Source organism: Pelodiscus sinensis, chromosome 3 (genome assembly GCF_052426305.1).
Source record: "Pelodiscus sinensis isolate ZL-2025 chromosome 3, ASM5242630v1, whole genome shotgun sequence".
NCBI lineage: Eukaryota > Metazoa > Chordata > Testudines > Trionychidae > Pelodiscus > Pelodiscus sinensis.
The window spans coordinates 86,440,328-86,462,411 of NC_143054.1; the positions used below are offsets into that span (position 1 = coordinate 86,440,328).

General features: G+C 38.9%; 1 protein-coding gene across 2 annotated transcripts in view; it reads left to right on the forward strand.

Moving 5' to 3' along the window:
• The window catches only part of SLC35F1 (solute carrier family 35 member F1), a 349,374-nt gene that overhangs the window by 290,623 nt on the left and 36,667 nt on the right, over positions 1–22,084 (forward strand). For both annotated transcript variants that reach the window (XM_025184648.3, XM_075924049.2), the window contains exons 4-6: positions 7,559–7,718; positions 11,987–12,143; positions 18,205–18,257. In XM_025184648.3, coding sequence (XP_025040433.2) covers positions 7,559–7,718; positions 11,987–12,143; positions 18,205–18,257 — 370 coding nt within the window. The remainder of the gene's footprint in view (positions 1–7,558; positions 7,719–11,986; positions 12,144–18,204; positions 18,258–22,084) is intronic.

Here is a 22,084-nt window from a genome sequence, read left to right on the forward strand (position 1 = left end):
CAGTCTTGGACTTCACAACATCTTGTGGCAAGAAGTTCCACAGGTTGACTGTGCAGTGGGTGATAAAGTACTTCCTTTTGTTTTAAACTTGTTACCTATTAATTTCATTTGGTGACCCCTATTTCTTGTGTTATGGGAAGGAGTAAATAACTGTTCTTTATTCTCTTTTTCCACACCAGTCATGGCTTTATAGGCTTCTATCATATCCTGCCATACTCATCTCTTTTCCAAGCTGAAAAGTCCCAGTCTTATTGATATCTCCTCATATAGCAGCCATTCCATAACCCCGATTCTTTTTTTTTTTTGTAGCCCTTTTCTGAACTTTTTCCATTGCCAAGATATCTTTTTTGAGATGAGGAGATCATATCTGCATGCAGAATTCAAGATGTGGGCATACCATGGATTTATATAGAGGCAATATATTTTCCGTCTTATTATCTATCCACTTCTTAATGATTCCCAAGAATCTGTTTGCTTTTTTGCCTGCCACCACACATTGAATGGATGTTTTCAGAGAACTATGACTCCAAGATTTCTCTCTTGAGTAGTTACAGCTAATTTAGTCCTCATCATTCGATACTTATAGTTAGGATTATCTTTTCCAGTATACGTTACTTTACATTTATCAACATTAAAATTAATCTGCCATTTTGTTGCCCAGTCATCTAATTTTGGAGATCATTTTGAAGCTCTTCAAAGTCTGCTTTGAACTTAACTATCTAGAGCAGTTTAGTATCATCTGCAAATTTTGCCACTTCACTGTTTACCCCTTTCTCCAGATCATTTATGAAAATATTGAATAGGATTGGTCCCAGGACAGACCTCTGTGGGACACTACTAGTTACCTTTGTCCAATCTGAAAACTGACTATTTTTATTTCTACCCTTTGTTTCCTGTCTTTTAACAAGTTATCAGTTCATGAGAGTATCTTCCCTCTTTTTCCATGTCAGCTTAAGAGCCTTTGGTGAGGAACCTTGTCAGAGGCTTTCTGAAAATTTAAGTACACTATATTCACTAGATCCCTCTTGTCTACATGCTTGTTGACCCCCTCAAAGAATTCTAGAAGACTGGTGAGGCATGATTTCCCTTTACAGAAACCATGTTGAGTTTTCTCCAACAAATTTTGTTCATATATGTTTCTGACAATTCTGCTCTTTACTATAGTTTCAACCAATTTTCCTGATACAGAAATTGAATTTGCCAGCCTGTAATTGCCAGGACCATCTCTAGAGCCTTTTTTATAATAATTGACGGCACTTTAGCTTTCCTCTTGACTGTTTGCCATCTAGTCCTGGTGACTTATTACTGTTTCATTTATTAGCTGCCTGTGGCTTAAGATGGAATCGCACAATGTCCATTTTAGTTGTCCATGCAGTTTGCTGTTTTCTTCTTTTAATCCTTCTCTCTTTTTTCCTTTTCCTTTTTTTTTTTTTGAAAGCAAAAATGTATGCTTTGGGGTGAGAATTCCTCCTTTCCCCCTTTTTTCCCCCTGGTTGTGACTCGCCACCTCTAATTTTCCTAAAATGTTATGCCCAAAAGTCTAGACTTAAAGCATGACATTCCTGCCCCAGGTCTTTGCCCTGTAGCAATAAGCATTCTACTTGCATCCACCGCCTTCCAAATGTAAAGTCTGCTCTGGATTAAAAAGCAAATGGAGAAAATTGAGAGAGTGCAGACTAAAATTCTGTCTTATAGAACATTTTCTGAGACTCAGGCTATGTATAGACTACAGGGTTTTTGCGGGATACCAGAGGTATCCCGCAAAAACCCTGCCGTGTCCAAGGAATGCATTTGCTCTTCCACTTTCTTCAAGGAAGAGCAAACGTGCTCTTTTGGGGAGCCCTGTATACCTCATTTAATGAGGCATAAGGGCTCTGCTGAAAGAGGAAGCTTTTCCACCATTTGGCCCTGTCTAGATGGGGCCAAATGGCGGGAAAGCCTATTCCGAAAAAAAGTGGAAAAAACTACGCAAAATGCGGCATGCATTTTGCATAGCTTTTTCTACAAAAATGCTGCAGTCTAGACCTAGCCCCAGTGTCCAAGTTTATCCATCCTCATATTTTGACTTCACTTCCCAGTCAGTGCAACTCTGTTAATATTTTTACTGTGGTAAGTAAAGACCATGGGGATAGTTCAGAGTTGTCCAGATATGGAGAAAGGAGTAAACAGTGAAGTGTCAAATTTTGCAGATGATACAAAACTGCTCACAATAGTTAACACCAAAGCAGATTGTGAAGAGCTTCAAAAAGATCTTACAAAACTAAGTGATTGGGCAACAAAATGGCAATTTTAAATGTAATGTGGATAAATGTAAAGTAATGCACATTGGAAAAAATTATCCCAATTATACATACAATATGATGGGGACTAATTTAGCTATAACTACTGAAGAGAGAGATCAGGAGTAATTGTGGATAGTTCTCTGAAAACATCCACTCAGTGAGCAATGGCAGTCAAAAAAGCACACAATGTTAGGAATCATTAAAAAAGGGATAGAGAATTAAACAGAAAACATCTTATTGCTTCTATATAAAACCATGGTATGCCCACATCTTTAATACTTTGTACAGATGTGGTCACCTCATTTTAAACAAGATATATTGGCATTGGGAACGGCTCAGAAAAGGGCAATAAAAATGATTGGGGGTTTGGAATGGATCCCATATGAAGAGAGATGAAAAAGACTGGAACTTTTCAGCTTTTCTGACTAAGGGGAATGTGCTAGAGGTCAATAAAATCGTGACTGGTGTGGAAAAAGTAAATAAGGAAAAGTTATTTACTTTTTCCCATAACATAAGAACTAAGGGTTACCAAATGAAATTAATAGATAGCAGGTTTAAACAAACAAATTAAAGTTTTTCTTCACACAGTGCCCAGTCATCCTGTGGAACTCCTTGTCAGAGGATGTTGTGAAGACCAGGACTTTAACAGGGTTCAAGAACAAACTAGATACATTCATGGACATTAGGTCCATCAATGGCTTTTAGCCAGGATGGGTAGGAATATTAGAGTATTAGCCCTTTCAGAGACTGGGAATGGGTGACGGGAGAGGGACTGCTTGAAGATTTCCGGGTCTGTTCACTCCCTCTGGCATTGGCCACTATCAGCAGACAGGATACTGGGCTAGATGGACCTTTGGTCTGACCCAGTTTGGCTGTTCTTATGCATATTCTTATGTGGATTGCACTTTTGTCCCTGCAATTCTTCCAAGCACTTAAAAGTGTCTGTGACACTCTGTGTTACAATGCCTACGTCACCCATAAGTATAATTGCCATTTAAGTCAATTGGAACACTTTTGACATCAGTAGTTCAGGGTCTGATCCATAAATTATTAACTGGAATGGTGCAAGTCCAGCAGTATTAATTAGAGTACAGCAGCATTAATCAGCACATAGTCAATGCACATAATATGCCTTACATAGCATATTTTTCCAGGAATTATGCTGATTTTACATCTGTAATTAGAAGGCAGAACAGATGGCGATTAACTAATTTAACATGTGATTAGTACATGTTGCCAAGCAATTGTTCACATTTATTATTGCATAGGGAGAGCATATTTTAATGGAACTTTCTGTCTTTTTTCCCCCTACATGCTAGGAATGAAAAATGAACATTAACTCTTGACTCCTGCAGATAAAATGCACTGTGAAGCTGTGTTTTGCTTGCTGCCTAGCTCTTTTCGTTGTTCAATTAACTGTCATGCGAAAGACAGTAACTCATTTGATTAAGTGGGTTTTACCCACAAAAACCCACAATCCTATATATTTTTTAAAGACTCCTAGGAATAGCTGTGTTAGCCTGTAATTTTAAAAACAAGTGGTCATGTGGCACCTTAGAGATTAACAAAAATATATATAGTATTGTGACCTTTAATAGGAAAACCCCACTTCCAGCTTATCTGAGAAAGTGGGTTTTGCCCATGAAAGCTCATGATGCTGTATATATTCTTGTTAGTCTCTAAGGAGCCACATGACTACTTGTTGTTTTTAAAGTTGCAAACTAATATGGCTACTCCCTGAGACAAATTATGTTGATTATACTTAGCAGTTTTCACCCATTCATCATACCTCCCTAAAATCTCCGTCTTTCAATATCAAGATTTATCACTATAAAATACATCAGTATGATTGGTTTACAGAGCAGAACAGTTGTTTACTCTCAGAAAACCACATACTGTATCTTTAAAAACACAATTGTTGTTTTCCTGACTATAAAGTTCTTATTGTGATAAGAAAATACAGGACTATGTAGCACTTTAAAGACTAACATAGTCCTGTATTTTGTTTCAGCTACACCAGACTAACACGGCTACATTTCTATCATTATTGTGATAAGATGATTTATGTGTCACACTTGTTTCAGTTGTGGTATTTAACTTATTATTAATAAATAATGGTCAGTCATTATACAGCTATTTGATTGATTACAGTATATCCCATTTGGTATGATTTTCTACTTTTGTCTTTTTGTTGCCAGTGAAATTAATCTACATTATCAAAATTAATCCACAGGGACACATTATCATCATTATTGTCAAGAAGTTCTAAACACCATGTACATTTATTAAAAACAAATGATTATTGTGAAATATGTGAAGTTGGTCCTGGGTTGATATTTGACGAGCACATAACTTGTCATGCTAATTTTTCCATTTCCAGGATGTAGTTGATTTTTAAAAAATATTTGTAAATGTGTATACAATGGGAAAATAGTTTAAAATGTCATAAAGAAGCTACTATATGTATCATACTTCCAAGTTAAAGTGAACGGATTCTATCCATACCCATTTTTTAAAAATCAGACAAAGTACCAGTTGTCATCAAATAAAACCTCTCTTTTTGTCATCAACTATGTTAAACACAATTTAAACATTCTTTTCAGATGATGCTGAGGTGGAGGGTGGGTTCAATTTACCTAGACCTTGCTACCCCTTTCTGTGGGTTCCACTCGTGACAATTCTGCTTTAAACCATTTTGGGAGACAGAGTACAAGACTCAACAATTCACTGATCTGTTTGGGTGTGGCATTTTTTATATTCTTATATTAATGTGCCAGACATAACTTCTCTTGGGGGTTGATGAATAAAAGACAATGCACTACCTTTGAGCCAGGGTTAATGGACATTTGAGAGGATATTTTTCTTCATGCTGCTGCTAACATTTTAACGGTTACTATATTTTATCAGTTCTGTGAAAAGTAAACATAACCCCCCTGCTAACAGTGACATCTATTCCCTGATCTGTGCAGATACTGTGTGCATGCCTGGATGTAATTGAAAAGTATTCTAAACCTCTGAAAAGGGGAGCGAAGCTTTAGAGATAAGGTCACTAATGTCCAGGAGTAATGCTGATCTGTATGTATATCAAAAGAAAAAGTGCTAGTCTGCAAAGTTCTTCCAGTGGAGAACAACAAGAAACAGCTGAGCTGATCCTTCCTTTACAAACATTCATTGAATTTTCTTCCAATTACACACTCCCTTCCTTGTGTTAGGGCTCCTCATTAGCACTGCCCTTGAGCAAATCGTGTGGTGAGAGAGCTTCCCCTCACAGCTGCTACTTGTCAGTGACTGGCCCTGAGGACTAAAATTCAATGTAGAGAGGGATTTTTCTGCCCCCACCTCCTTGCTTCTAATTGGCAGTTTCCCTTTGGTCATTTCTAATGTGACAGATCAAGAAAAGTCTGTTCTGTTGTGTAAATCTGAATCCTCACAGCACATGGTACTTGGAAAAGCATTTGCACCTTCTTCTAAGCTTACTTTCCATTTTGAAACCATAAGAAGGGAGATCAATAAAATCCTTCAGTGTCGGAGTCACATCGCATTTTGAATTTTTAAGCTCATGCTTGTGCTGCTAAGATGAAGTAAATGAAATAAGAAGCATAATACAAATAGCAAATGCTGCCGAGCAATGGAAAGACATGTTGACATTTTACTTTGCTATCTAGTCAACATTTTTAGGCTGACATTCTGTCGTTAATTGATCCAGTTGTAGATGGGTATTATTATACCTAAAATATGTCTGGAATAGAATTTGTAATTCTGCTCTTCTGCTCCCCTGTATATTGGGGAGCAGCTTGAGACACATTTTCTTGGAGTTGTATATCCCCACGTTTGAGATTTTCTCTTTCAAATAGCTGCCAGTGCTCCTTCAGAATAGGAAGCCTTTGAAATTAATGCTGTTGTATTGCATGCTCTTGTTTCTTTGAATAGACTATAGAGAATATTTTTTAATCTAAATGAAAAAATTGGCTCTTTTGCTACTTCATCCTAAAATGAAACACCAATGGATGTGCTGAAATCCATACATATCTTTATTATAAGGAAACATTTTTAGCCATTTAAATTCTTTGAAAACTATCCAGGATTCCTTTCTCAGTCAGAAATTATATTTTGCTAATTCCATGAAGTGATAGCAGAAGATTAATGGGATATAATGATTATTCAGTAATATTGTCGACATATGCAAACACATTCAAAAGCTAGGCCTATGGCTCCAATGGAAAAAAACATCCTGCATCCCCCAACATTTTAAAAATTAAGGGAATAACATCCAGAGAAATAAACAGAATAAAATTTCCCAGAATTTCACAGACAATCTGCATGGAGCCCTAAGTAATAAACTTCTCTAAGGACCAGTGAGATAGTGAAATACCATACCAGCCATAAAACTTGCAGGTAAACCCTCAGGGGCAGGTTCTAAAAGGCACAAAGTAGAATTCAGTACTAGTTCCCATTGCAGTTTAATGGCACCTGGGTGCCAAATTCCACTTTGTATCTTTCAAAATCTTTGGATTTGTGTACACTTGAAAGTTGTATCAGCATTGCTACATTGATGAGCGATGGCTTAAAACCATACCTCTCATTGATGTAGCAATGCCAGTAGATCTGACCCCACTCCCACCCACAGTGTAGATGCAGCTAGGTTCTTGAAAGAATGCTTCCACCAACATAGCTAACATTGTTTAGGGGTGGTGTGCCTACACTGATGCTATGTCTACACTGCATGTATTTGTCGGCAGAGAGTATGCTAATAAAGCACTCATTAGCATTTGTTGTGCTGTCATTTGCATATTCTCTGCTGATGCATTTTTGCGCAAGAGGTTTTTGTGCAAAAACAAGCAGTGTAGATGGGTCCATTTTGTGCAAAAAAAACCCTTTTGTACAAGATCCCTTATGCCTCAAAAAAGGAGGTATACAGGGAGAATATGCAAATGACAGCGTGACAAAATGCTAATGAGCGCTTTGTTAGCATACTCCCTGCCGACAAATACCTGCAGTGTAGGCATAACCTGATGGGATGTGGGGGAACTTCTATTAGTGTAGAGACCAAGGACAGGTCCTCACTTATATGGAACATTAAATTTAGCTCAATTTGCCTAGCTTATTTCGAGTTAAGCCCTGCAGTGTTTTAACCACTTGATCATACTGTTTCTGGTAAGCAAAGCTATCAGTGAATGGCCTTCCATTCTGCTTCTTTATTCATTAATAGGTTAATATTTTTAGAGTAAGCTATGAAGCAATGCCTTTTTTGTTGTTGTTCTCCTCCTCCTTGACAGCTCCTAGATTGTTTTGTTATCCCAGTGGTGATATTACTGTCCTGGTTCTTCCTGCTGGTCCGATACAAGGCAGTTCATTTCATTGGAATTGTGGTCTGCATTCTGGGCATGGGCTGTATGGCAGGAGCAGACGTCCTTGTCGGGAGACAACAAGGAGCAGGTGAGTCTTTGGATATATTTGTGGTGACTGGTTTTTCATTCGGGGACAGCTGGGTAACAAGGAGGTGATCTGAGAGGGTGGGAAGGGTGCTAAGAAGGTAAAGGCCCCAAAAGATCATGCATGGGTTTAAAACTTGCTGAGCTTTCAACCATCTCCATGGCTCAACAGCCTTTCATTGAGGGAAGAAGAAAATGGTGCCAGTTTATAAGTGTCAGTGCCACTTAGGGAGATGACTTAAAACACTTTTATTTTAAGCCTCAGCAGCAGTCTTGTTCAGCTCTTTGGTTGCATCTTTGAGCTACTACTCCCTATTCTCTCCCTGTCTGTTTTCTCATTTCTATTCCCTCCTGCTCACTTTCTGTACACAGCCTACCTCACTGGTCTCAAACTCAGGGTGTGTCTAGACTACAGAGTTTTGTCGACAAAAGTGGACTTTTGTCAACAAAACTATACCTGCGTCTACACTACCGCTGAGTTCTGTCGACATAACGTCGACAGAACTCAGCAGTTTTGTCGACGCTGGTAAACCTCATTTTACGAGGCATAACACCTTCTGTCGACAGAGTTCTGTCGACAGAAGGTGTTATTGCATCTAGGGTTGTGTCTAGACTACAGGGTTTTGTCGACAAAGCAGCTTGCTTTGTCAACAGAACTGAATGTAGTCTAGACGCTCTTTGTCGACAGTATCTGTCGACAAAACTTCTGTCGACAAAAGCCTGTAGTCTAGACGTACCCTCAGACTCATCCATCCCACAAATTAACGGTCCCTACCATGTGCTGCACCATGCCTGAAAATAACACTTTTATGTGTAAAACAGGCTTTTTTGTGGTGTATATGAATAATGTGTGTTTAGCTACAATAATAGCACATTGATGGGCAGTATGGAAGTAGCTACATTTCACCAATCAATATCTTCTGTCACATTGATTTTTCTAGTGCCAGCCAACTGATGTGAGAAGAGAACAAGTTATTTCCAAAATTTGTCAGTTGGATGCAGTTTTTATTCTAAATTATAAGTGTTGAATTTTGCGATGAGCATAATGAACTGGGATCTTACCGTCAGCTTTCTGAATACAAATTTAAGTGTAAGAAAAACACACTTGCCAAGATGCTGCTGAACAAAAACTGAGCACGTTTACAGAGACTGTTCCAGCATGCATTGTCCCATCGCTTTCTCTTTTTGGCTATGTCTACACTAAAAGATAAATCGGAAAAAGAAACGCAATTTGTGGTATGCAAATTGCGTTTCTTTTTCTGATTTACTTCCTAAAGAGGATTTTCCAAACTTTGGCCTGTCTACCTGGGGCCAAATTTCAGGGGAAAGACCCTGTTTCGGAACATCCCTTTTTCCTCATAAAATGAGGTTTACAGGTATGCCGGAAAAACGCATCCACTTTTCCAATATTTTTTTTGGAAAAGCGGACACATTCCTTGGATGTAGCAGAGCTCCGATATCCTGAAAAAGGTCTGCAGTCTAGACATAGCCTTCCAGTTCTGAAGACTTTCACTTTATCTACCTACCCAGAAAGCAACTATGTGTCAGTTTCAAAGGACAGGACCTGTTTTGCCCCATCCATCAGCAAAGCTGCATTAAGAAAAATTCTACACGCAAAAAAGTACATTAAAAAAACATCAGGATTGCCTACACTCAACACTCAGGAGAGGCCAAATTTAAGGTTGATGGGCATGTGCATATCATTTTGTAATCTTTAGTTAGAATAGTCTGATTTTCAGTTAATACAATATTATACAGTGCTGCTACATCCTTACAGAAACACCTATTGTGTCTAGCAGTTTTTTTCATTCTTTTTCCTTAAGCAGTTTTCATTGACCGTAATGGTCTATTATATCTTTAATGACTTAAGCATTTTGGCTCAGGTGCACCAGAAAAGGGCTCGTTTCTGTGCTCAAGAGCTATTCCTCAAAAGATATTCCTCAACTGATGTACACTTTAGGATACTGACCCCATTGAAGTCTATGGCAAAAGACCAGTGGACTTCAGCAGTCAGGATTTCACCCTGAGACACCAAAGGAAACATCCTGGCTACCAATTCACATTCTCCTCACTGGGTAGATGGGCTATGGCTCACTGGGAACTTTCAGGACTGTGGATCAGGTGGAAAAAGCATGCCATAATTCAGGGACTAGTGAAGCAGCTGTGAGAAATAGCGGGAATGAGGGAGAACCATATGCAAAGGAGTCTGTCCACTGGAGTTCCAAACTCCTTTGGAAGTTATTAAAAGATCTGCCACTGAGGTAAAGGAGCCAGGGAATGGTCAGCTATGGACATTGCTCTTCAGAAAACTTGGAGACAGGAAGGGGAGAAAATGTGAAATAACTGGCTTTGTGTAGAACCATCATGTACCCTTCCTCTGCTGCAACTCTAATTAGCTCACTTGGCTTCACTGGTACTATTTAGTGAAAGAAAAAGTTTGAGACAATACTATATTAACTAGTGTAAGATGTTAGATTGAGGTAGTCACTTGGCAGCTTATCTGCAAGCAGCAGGTATTACAGGTTGAACCTCTCTAGTGCAGAACTCTCTGGTCCAGCAACATCTGTGATCCAGCATGATTTTAGTTAGCCAGATGTCCACATAACATGGGTATGGCCATGTTTTCCACATTCCCATATAGTTTGTTTACAGCCACCAGTCCTGGCTCTCGGTATGTTGTGCTGTTACTTAGCTCTAATTTAGCCCTAAATGTCTTTTAAGAGCCCAATAAGCAGCTGAAGTGTTGGTAATGCTGCTAGACAATATTGGCCTCCTTTGGTTCGGCAAATTCCTAGTTCAGCACTGGTCAGTTCCCGAGGGTGCCAGACTAGAAAGGTTCAACCTTTATTTGTCATATTCATTGGTAATGTACAGATATGGCTACAAGCTAGTTTGATCCCAGAACATTCTGTTCCCGTGCATTATTGCTTGCTTCTAATGTAGACCTGGACCTGGACTGTCTCTGTCTTTGTTTTTTGGTATGCAAGAAGAAATTCAAGCACAAGCATCTGCCTTTCATGCCAACTGTCACAGCTCTTTTAAAATTGTAAAATGACTTTATTAAAATTCAGAGGATAACTTCTATGTTGTGTGTCTCCTTTAATGAAGCCAAATGTATGAGCGGGTTCTATTTACGTTAAGAGATCAAGACAGGCTCTAAATAAATAAATAAATGCTGGCAGTGAAGAAAAGACTTCAGGAGGCTTTCCACTAAAGAGTGCTGAACTGTTTATAGGGCATTTCCCATGTCTAGGCAAACAACAGATGGCGATGAACCAAAAATAAATATATTTTTATTATTTCTCAATAAATTCCTTCTACTGTGCACAAACTGAATATGTTCAAGGGCAATGAACGTAAACACTTACAGAACATACCTGACATCACTGTAGCACAATGTCTGTTAAAGATATTTATTATGTTACAGTGCCCCAAAATGTACTTTTTCCTGAAGAATAAATTGTTTATATAACAACATTGGGATTGATGCTACAAAGGCTTAGACACCTAAGTTGAACTTATGTGGGTAAAGTTACCTACATGCTTAAGGGCTTGTCGTCACAGTGGGGTAATGGGATGTGTGATCTCTGAAGTGTTGCATGTCAGTTGGTCTGTATAGAGTCTGCTGGCATGATCTAGGAGTTCCTTAGTGTACTTTAACATAGTGTTGTTTCATTCTGTAATAAAAATTTTAAAATATTTCAAAATGAAAAGTCATTTCACAATAAAAAATCAAAAGTGTTGAAATAAGATATTTTGACATTGTTGGAATAATTTTCCCCTCCATTTTCTTCCAAAATGAAATTCTGGCAAAATCTCCTCTATTTTGCAAAGCATTTAATTGTTGTCATGGTCGAGTCAGTACTCCAAACTAACTGGAGCCTAAATATTCTGCAATAGCTGGAATTTACAAACCTACCTGAAAGCTCTCTGGTAAAATAACAAAGCAAGCCTCCAAGATTTAAGATTACTAATGCTCTGTGAGAACGCTAGTACTTCAGTAGCAATGCACATCAGGCAGGTATGTTTTGCCCTTATGTCCGTTGCAGTACACAGCATTCCACTCCACACCACCACCGTATACACACACCCCTCTGTCTCTGTTAGGTTTGCTTTACATTTTGAATGCAAATGGCTAAACAACAGTATTTATGCATGCAGATTGTTTACAAAGATGTCGCTGTTTAGGGGTGTGCTATTTTACTATGTCTTGAATCTAGTTAAATGATCATTATTTTGAATCTTCTGTGTTTTTTCTCCATTTATTCCTAGGTGAAAATAAGCTGATAGGGGATCTTTTAGTACTAGGTGGAGCCACACTCTACGGCATCTCCAATGTTTGTGAGGAGTACATTGTCCGAAACTTGAGTCGGGTGGAGTTCTTGGGCATGATTGGGCTGTTTGGCTCCTTCTTCAGTGGAATTCAGCTGTAAGTGAGAGACACTGTGATTTGAGGCTAATCAAACTATTTTTCACCACATTAGCTTTTTCTTGGTTTCATATCCCTTTCTTCTTAGCCAGACATTTACCGTGGAAAGTAGACTGTTTACATTCTGGGGTCTAAGTCTTTATTGGGTCAGTTTTAATGTTTCCTGTCAGGTCAGTAAATTTCAGCAATGATCTCAATTTGCACTGAAGCACTACAGTGAATTGTCCTAGCAGTACCAAATGTAGACTGAGGGTATGTCTACACTACCCCGCTAGTTCGAACCAGCGGGGTAATGTATGCATACCGAACGTGCAAATGAAGCCCGGGATTTGAATTTCCCGGGCTTCATTTGCATAAGCCGGCCGGCGCCATTTTTAAATGCCGGCTTGTTCGAACCCCGTGCCGCGCGGCTACACGCGGCACGGGCTAGATAGTTCGAACTAGCAAGCCATTCCGAACTATCTGTACGCCTCGTGGAACGTTCCACGAGGCGTACAGATAGTTCGGAATGGCTTGCTAGTTCGAACTATCTAGCCCGTGCCGCGTGTAGCCGCGCGGCACGGGGTTCGAACAAGCCGGCATTTAAAAATGGCGCCGGCCGGCTTATGCAAATGAAGCCCGGGAAATTCAAATCCCGGGCTTCATTTGCACGTTCGGTATGCATACATTACCCCGCTAGTTCGAACTAGCGGGGTAGTGTAGACATACCCTGATAGATGTGAAATAGTATCCACCTATTTGTTATTTCAAGATCAATAGCAAATTAGCATCTTGAGCTGTATTCAGGGTGACACAGACCATACCTATCCTTAATTGTGATTCATATTTATAAAAAGTCACCTAGAATTGTAAACAGATGGAAACACTGACTCTGCCAGAAGGTATTCAGTAATATTTTTAATCTATGTACATAATTTATGATATTTAGAAAGCTATGAAAGAAAACACTGAAACAGTAATTCTGCAATGATAACACGCATAGGGCCAAATGTTCAAAAGATTGGTTCATGAATTACAGGCACACACATTTCACCCATAAAGCCCACATATATTTGCACAAATGGATAATGATGTCTGCAAGTATTCATTTTGCACTCCAAATTCAGGCTTTATAGCAGAAGGGTAGGCTCTAGCCTTTGAAAACATGTCTGGAAAAGGAGAATACTATACCAAACCATCACCAAGTAATACTCCTACATTTTATGCAAATCTGATTTATGGTGGTGCCCAAAATAATTTGTAATTATTAATCAAAACTTGTGGTTTATCTAGGTAGCTGATCTGCCCAGCCCCGAAGGATAGAGAATGAGCAACAATGCCTATTAACTGCATTTGTTTAATAGGCTAGTTTATTATTTTTATGCACCCATTGTTGCAGCATCTGGGTACATGACTTAAGTGCTTTCAGTTGATTTAATTATTGCACAAATAGATTTTTAAAGCACATAAAGAAAATAAAAACTGATAAAAATGTCTGATTTTCTTGGGGGAACTATTATTATTGCCTCTGTATACATGGTAAACAATAAGTAATGATACAAAAATGATACAGTCAAAGTGGAGACTTATACTTAGTAAGACTATATAAACTTAGACACATCTTGGAGGCAGTGTTGCCTGATGGATACAGCACTGGACTGTGGATCAAGTATGCTGCTGGTCTTTGGAAGTTCTTTTTCATCTGACCTTAGTTTCCCCTTTTGTAAAATTACTGTGACATACTTTGTTAAAGTGCTTTAAGACCTATGGAGGAAAAACACTATATATTATTGTCTACTATATATTTGAGAGAGTTTATCTGTCTGTCTTTCTGTCTATCTGTAAGTTCAAGAACTCCTAAATGGTAAGAGATAGAACCAACAAATTTGGTATGCAGCTTCCGTTTAACATAACATAAATCAAGGTAAGTGTACCAGGAAAATGGGATGTGCCTGGAATGGGATTGCTTCTCACAAAACCCAACAGAAAAGATACACAATTACCAGACAGATGAAAGAGGCATGGTGGGGGTGTGCACCCCCATTCAGGACTACCCCAGCCCTGAGTCTCCAACTCCCCACGCACCCCTTAGGGAAGGTGTGTATCTCCCATGCCTTCCCTTCCCCTCCCCCCCATTCATATGGGGATATTGCTGGCTGTTCCCCTTTGTCAGGCAGTGAGGGGAAAGTGTACAGTTTGATGAATTCCTCACTCTGGCTGGGGGGAGCAGAGGGCAGACAAACCTGGACCTGTCCCAATTGTTCCTTCCTTCAGCTGTGACCACTGGAGCTGCAGTGGCCATGAAGAGGTGCTTCTCATTTGGCCCCCAGTTACTGAAGAGAGAGAGAGCTGGAGTAGTCCTCTTTCCCCAGGGCAGCCTTAATACAGAACCCCTCATATCCAGACCCGTTCCTGAGCAATGATTAAAATGAAGCACGTACATTTTTATTTTATTTTTCAAAAAACAAAAATTGATTGACCTGTGTAACACTGAGTAGGTGGTTTGGGTTTCATAGTTTCCTCATTGGAGTGTTGCTCTTTTAAGACTTCTGAGAGCATTATTCATACTTTGTGTCTCCCAGATTTTGGAAGGCGCTTGAGATTTTTAAACCTCGGTCAAGTGCTGTAATTATATTTAGCAATCTCACATTGGTACCTTCTCTGAATTTCAAATCTTCTTAAAATGTTCTTAAAATGAACAGTATGTGCTGGTATCATCACCCAAGACTGCTATCACATGAAATATATGGCAGAATGCAGGTCAAATGGAGCAGAAGATATACAGTTTTTTCCCAAGGAGTTCAGTCACAAATTTAATTAACACATTATTTTCAATGAGTGTCATCAGCATGGACGCATGTCCTATGGAATAGTGACCATAGCATGAAGAGGCATATGAATGTATAGCATATCTGGCACATAAATACCATGCAATGCTGTCTAGAAAAATCCCATACAAACAACTTTTCTCATTTTCAAGAGACATTGTAAATAAACAAGCAGCAATACCTCCCATAAATGTAAACAAACCTGTTTGTCTTAGCAATTGGCTGAACAAGAAGTAAGACTGAGTGGACATATAGGTCTAAAGTTTTGCAATGTTTTATTCTAATGCAGTTATGTACCAAAAAACTACATTTGTTAGTTGCAGTTTCATAGTAAAGAGATTGCACTTGTACTGATGAATTGAAAAATACCATTTCTTTTGTTCATCATTTTTGCACTACAAATATTTGTAATAGAAATAATGTGACTGAGCACTGGATGCTTTGTATTTTGTGTTGTGATTGAAGTCAATATATTTGAAAATGTAGAAAAATATCTGAAAATATTTATAGTAAATTTAGATTGGTATTCTAATATTGTTTAACAATGTGATTAAAACCACAATTAATTGCAATTAATTTTTTAAATCTCAAATAATTGTGAGAATTAACTGATATTAGTCAACAGCCCTAGTTCTAAGGTGACTTCAAAGAGTTACAAAGGGATCTCATTTAAACTTGGAGTCTGGGCAACAAAGTGGCAGATGAAATTCACTGTTGATAAGTGTAAAGTTATACACATTGGAAAACATAATCCTAAATATTCCCATGAATTTATGGGGATCTAAATTAGCTCTTACCACTCAGGAAAGAAATTTGGAATCAATGTGGATAGTTCCCTGAAAACATTTGTGAAGCATGCAGCAACAGTCAAACAAAAAAACCAAACAATATTAAAAACCATTAGAAAAAGGCTAAATAATAAGCCAGAAAATAACATAATGCCACTTTATAAATCCATGGTACTCTCCCACCTTCCATATGAAGAGTGCTTAAAAAGAGTGGAATTCTTCAGTTCAGGAAAGAGACAACTATGATAGAGTAAAATCATGAAATAATGTTATATGCCCCTTCATGTCATACCCAATGAAATTAATAGGCAGCAAGTTTAAAACAAATAAAATGAAGCATTTCTTCACAATGCACAGTCAATCTGTAGAACTTGTTGAGCAGTGATTTTGTGAAAATCAAAAGTATGACAGGGTTTAAAAAAATTAGATAAGTTCATGGAGGATAGGTCCACCAATGCTGATTAGCCAAGATGGTCAGAGACATAATCGTGTGCTATGGTTGTCCTTAAACTTCCATATAGCACAGGATACTGAGATAGATGTACTACTGGTTCAATCCAATATGGGCATTTTTATGTTTAAAAAAATTATATATTAAAAAGCTCTGCATAAAGATTGTAATTAAAACTCTTCGGGATACAGTGTCCCTATCACTTCTTTGTCTCTTTCTTTTACCATGCATCTTTCTGTTTCTGTATTTGGTGGAGTGCATGCTCTTTTGGACAAGATCTCTGCCTCCCTTTGTCTTTGTACTCTGCCGTATGCCTGAGGGATGCAGAGGGAAAAAAATAATAATAAAGAAAAGTTGTAGCAGCATATGATGCTTTTTTAAATTTGTTTTAAGCCTCTCTGTAAATCGTAGGAAAAGGGGATTTTTACTTTAAGAGGCACAAATTCATAAAAGCTATGGATGTTAAATATCGGTTAATTAAATAGTTGATTACCCTCATGAATTCTTATTGGTTACTCAACTATTCTATAGTCCCCTGGGGGTGAGGCCAGTAGCCAGTGCACTCTGGCCCCACTCCCAACGAGCCCACTGCCATTCGACACTTCTGCCTCTCTATGAGAGGCAGCAGCGTAGGGTCCCAGGCGGGAGATGGTCTGCAAAGGGAACCAGTTTAAAAACCAGTTCCCTTCGTGGACCAGCTGCCTCTCACCCCACACTGCTTGCTCCAATGCAGTGTGGGGTGGCAGCAGCCCCTGTTCGGGGGTGGTCTGAGCTTCCGGACATGGTGCGAGCTGGAACTGAGCTGGGCTGCCTGCCCGCCTGGCTCCTAATACACTTTAAATGCAGAGCTGCAGTGGTGGTAGGTCCAGAACCCGGTGCAAGCCAGGACTGAGTCAGGCTGCCTGTCTGCCCGACTCCTAATACACTATATATGCAGAGCCATGCGGGAGTAGGTCCCAGACCCGGCCCAAGCTGGGACTGAGACGGGCTGCTGACCAGCCCGCTAAAATAATTTACTGGTGTGGGGGGGAGATGTGTGTAGTCTTTAATATTAACCTATAAGCTTTTTCTTATTGATTAATTGACTACACTATTACATCCCTAATAAGAGCCCTGCACAGCAAGGTTCCCCTCCCCCTCAAATCATTGACCAGAGAAGGATAGCTGAGTGGAGAACTAGCTCAGAGGGGACCTGGCCTGCCTGGAGTATGAGGGCCTCTCTTGGCATTTCATTGTTTGCTTGTACACCTCCATCTGCCCAGATCCATCTATTGTCTCTTGTCTCTGTAAGTTCTTTGGGGGCAGGGACTGCTTTTTTGTTCGTTGTATGCTTAGCACAAAGGGATCCTGGCCCATGGTGGGGGCTCCTCTGTGCTACAATAACACAAATAATAAGGGGCCTTCGTGTTAATGGGCTTTTAAAATTCAATTAACCTTGAAACTAAATCCTTACCTGGGCTCTTTCAGTAGGGCTCAGTCTTAATTTTTGGTTCTTGAATTTTATTGCTATGATTACTCTCTCAATGTTTGATGAATTGGGTCCTGGGATATTTTTCCCAAGAACATCCTATGTAATCTGCCACCTCAACTCTGTGATTGATTCAGCGTATTTATTCTTCACTGTCGAGGGGCTTGGAAGGGCATATAACACATGCAGATGTATTATAAGTCTTGAAAGTTCAAGAACTTTGAGAATATTAAATTGTAAAGGACAGGCTGGTATGAAAGTGAGGGGGTGGGCAGCTCTGGATTTACCGCTAAAGATTTGGAGATAAACCAGGACAAATTACACGCTATCAAATCTGATTACTGCACCAAAGATCTTTCCAACATATGGATATGGCAATAAAATCAAAGTTAGTTAACTAGGTCTGACTACATTTGGTTTATATAGCTGTTTCCGGAGTTTGTTGTTATAAGGCTATACTTGTTTTGTCCATCATATGAATTGAATGAGTGGAAGTAAGTTAAGTTCTGTTCCTTCCCATCAAACGTTGCCTTCTTTTCTTTTCCAGTGCAATAATGGAACACAAGGAGTTGTTAAAAGTTCCCTGGGATTGGCAAATAGGTAAGAAGAAAATTCATTTCATTAAAAACTGTTGCTGAAGAACATGAGGAATAATATTTGGGGAGGAGTGTGGGAGGGCTAAAGGAGGCAAAGTTTGCTACATTCATGCTAGTTTCTGTCAAAGATTGGAATGCATGTCTCATCTATAACCTTTTGAAATGATCTGTGCTCCCACTCTTCCCTCTGCCAGATTATGTATTCCCTGCACCATTAGGTTAGGCAGAGAAGAAGCATATGAATGTCACAAGTAGATCATTCTGGCAGCAGAGTGACTTAACGAATAACAGGCTTCTTATTCCAAGATTCAGTGCAGCACTGAAACAGATCATCAGAGTGATTGTTAACCACCAACATTTTGCACTTAGTGTAGAAGAAAGAAAACAGAACTAAAAACTGTAAAAGAAAATTTCCTGCACTGGATTTTGCAGGCCCATAAAACCTTTTCTGAGAGGAGCATTTCTGCATTTAAATAATTAATTACTCTCCAAGTGAGGTGAGTGAGTTATAACACATATATATTTCAAGTAGGTTTTTGGTAACATCATGCACAGTGATCATACTGCACCTTAAGCGGAACGTGGGGAGCCCATTGGCTAGCTTGTCAGAAGATGGTGTATACCTCATTTCGGGGCTAGAGAAGCATGGAGCAACTTTTACTGCAGAGCTGCAAAACAGGTCTGTGTGAGAGCACTGACCCATCCCTTCTTCCTGGTGACCAGAAGAGAAGGGATACTGTAGATGTCCATGTCAGTCAGGAAAAGCTCTCTTTTACTCGGACCAGATAAAAATGGATTGGTAAAGGATTTAAAGGATGTATTTGTTAAAGGAGTAGAAACATAGATGGTGTAGGACTCCTATGACTGGCTTAGCAGGGAGCCAACACCCACTCCTTTGTAGTCCCCACACCCGAATCAAGGAGGAGGGCTGATAAGTCCCACCAGCAGGGTGTCTGGGGTCCAGGATGGGTAAGGAGAAAGGTTTTTTTTTTTATAAGCGACATTTAGCAACATTTAGTTCCTAAAACATCACAGTTGGTATCTGTGCCAAAGGAAGTATTTTATAGAATGCTGATAACACACAAAACGACATTCTGTGCAAGAGGTAGAAATACTGAGCAGGAGGTCATGCTTTGGTTATATAGCAACAGCATCTTGTTAATCTAGTTAACAAATGAGTATCAAGATATGGAAATTAGTTATATAGGGAATCACTGAGAAGTGGAGCTATAAGTAACAAGGTAGTTTGTTGCTTTCTTTACCACTTTATTCATTATTTACTCAAATTATCCTAAACCTTAATAGAGCAATGCATCTGTTACACAGCATCACCACTGCAAGTCATGGAAATTTTACACAAGACTGAAAACTAAATGACAAATCAGTGAAAGTTTCAGTTGAGGACCAAACCCTATTGCAGACTGCAGATGCATTTGCCTGAATTCCTTAACAAAACTCTACCAGAGCTAGGTAGCATTTAATTTAAGAAGTCTGTGATCCTGAATTAATTTAGTACTGGTATTATTAGCAATGATCATAGTGAATTCATCTCCTAGTTATATGGATGTCCTATGTACTTCCACAAGAGTTCTGTTGTAATTTGGTGTTAGTTAAATGTGACATTAAAATAAATGTTTGACAAATTTTATTAAAATAAATCATGCTTTGCTGAGTTTGTCATAATTTATAAGGGTAGGAAGTAAATCAGAAAAAGAGGAATTCAACTGGCTAAGAATGGTATACACCTGTACTTGTTTTGTGAGTGCAATAATTTGAAATATGGTTGAGCCGTGAAAGAATGTGAATAAAATTATGATAGATGTATAGTTTTGAATTCTTTCCTGCCTTCCACTGTACTTCGTGCATTTCCCATTGTGTTGGCAGCATTGTGAGCTTGTCAGGCAGTGACTGACAAGACTATGTCAAGGAGGACACAACCTTGATTGTCCTGAATATTTATCTAGCACAACAGATTTAAAACTGTGGCTTAGCACAGTTAAATTGTCAGCCCTTTCAATAGTAGTGATAAAGTCATTGTGGGCAACTTAATAAATAATTGAAGGTAGGTCTTGCCATCTACCATAATTTTGTCATTAAGAATATATGAACTAATCTTCAGCTGATGTAAAATGGGAATGTTTTTGTGTTAGGAAAGTTCAAATCCATTCTAGCATATAACACGTTTAATGTAGGTTGTAGCCCTCTCTGCTACTTAGTTCTTCTCCTGCAAGGTTCCTTAGCACACAAGACTAAATTGTCAACTGATGTAAAACAGTGTAGCTTCATTTTAATCAGGGGAGCTATGCCAACTTCTTTCAGTTAAAGATCTGCCCCCAAAATAAATTGTTTGCGAAGTAAATAATGAAACAATAACAAACATGAAAAAAAAGTTTGATCTGTGAGAGAAGTGAATTTAGGTCTCAGATAGCAACTTTCCTCACAATGAAGGCTATGAATTTTTCTCTCTGTTTCATTGTTGCTTGTTCTGAAACAAGTTGAAGAAATCTTTGAGTGAAATGATCCCGGACTGTCAAATACTAGTGGCACTCTGGATTTCATAGTACGATCGTAAAAGCTAAAACCAGCAGTTAGAGCATGCTGAAGCATTTCTACCCTGAAAAGTGACTCTCTAAAAATCACATTAGGGTTCCAACTTTGTGGTCTCCCGGTAACTTCCAGATCAAATGTCATCAGTTTACAAATAAAACATATTTTTTCCCAAAACTTCTAGCTTTGTGAACTTGAGATGTGAAAGTCAAATGGTACTCTTTTTGGCTCACAGGCTATGTCTAGACAGCAGGCTTCTTTCGGAAGAACCATTTTTCAGAAGAGATGTTCCGAAATCTTCTTCCGAAAGAGAGCGTACACGCACGAAAGCACATCAAAAAAGTGATCTGAATGGACACTATCTCACATTTAAGCTATGATTACTATAGATGGAGTGGCCACCAGGGCACCTGTGCTTTTTCCTCTTTCCTCTTCATGTGAAAGAACTCCCTCTTCTCCATCCACACACACCTTTTTTCAAAAGAGCTCTTTCAGAAAAAGGTTTCTTCCTCATGGAAAGAGGATTACCAACACCGGAAAAAACCCTTTGTTTTTTCAATTTACTTTCAGAAGAACGTGATTGCAGTGTGGACTTAACTCCGGTTTTGCTGGAAAAACAGCTGGTTTTCCAAAAAAACCTCTGTAGTGTAGACATACCTACATATAGGCACCAGTAAATGTCACTCAACTGACGTGGATTAGAAGTACAGTTAAGGTGCAAATGAGATGCCATTTTTACACTCATCCTTCAGAGTACAACCATTGTGTAAGCATTCTTCTTCTGGAACTGGAGAATCCTTTGGAAAAGTGGCTTTATAAAAATGAAATTAATTCCCTGACAGAGTATAAGATCAAGAAAATCATGTAAAATGCCATTGAAGACAGTTAGACAGTTCCTCATTTCCAGCTGCTTTTGTAGGCTTTCAGACCATTTGCACCATGTGCCCTGCCGGCTCTCTTCAAATCACCAGCAAGTATTTAATAGACCACCATTCATCTTCAGATAACAATCTGAGAACTCCACACCTAAAGGCTAGAATAACTTTTTCAAGTGAACTGCTCTGAAGCCAAGAAGAAAGAGGCTGACTTAGTAGTGCGATACATTGAAAATTCTGTCATTAGCCCAAACTATACTCCCTTTTATGGAATCATTGTCCCAGTACGAAAGAATAGCAGAGCAGGCATAAAGCACTCCTTTAAGTACTATATGTGGGAGAATTCCATGGATACCCATGTACAATGCTAACCATTCAAAAGTCACCATTTGCTAATAGATACAACACT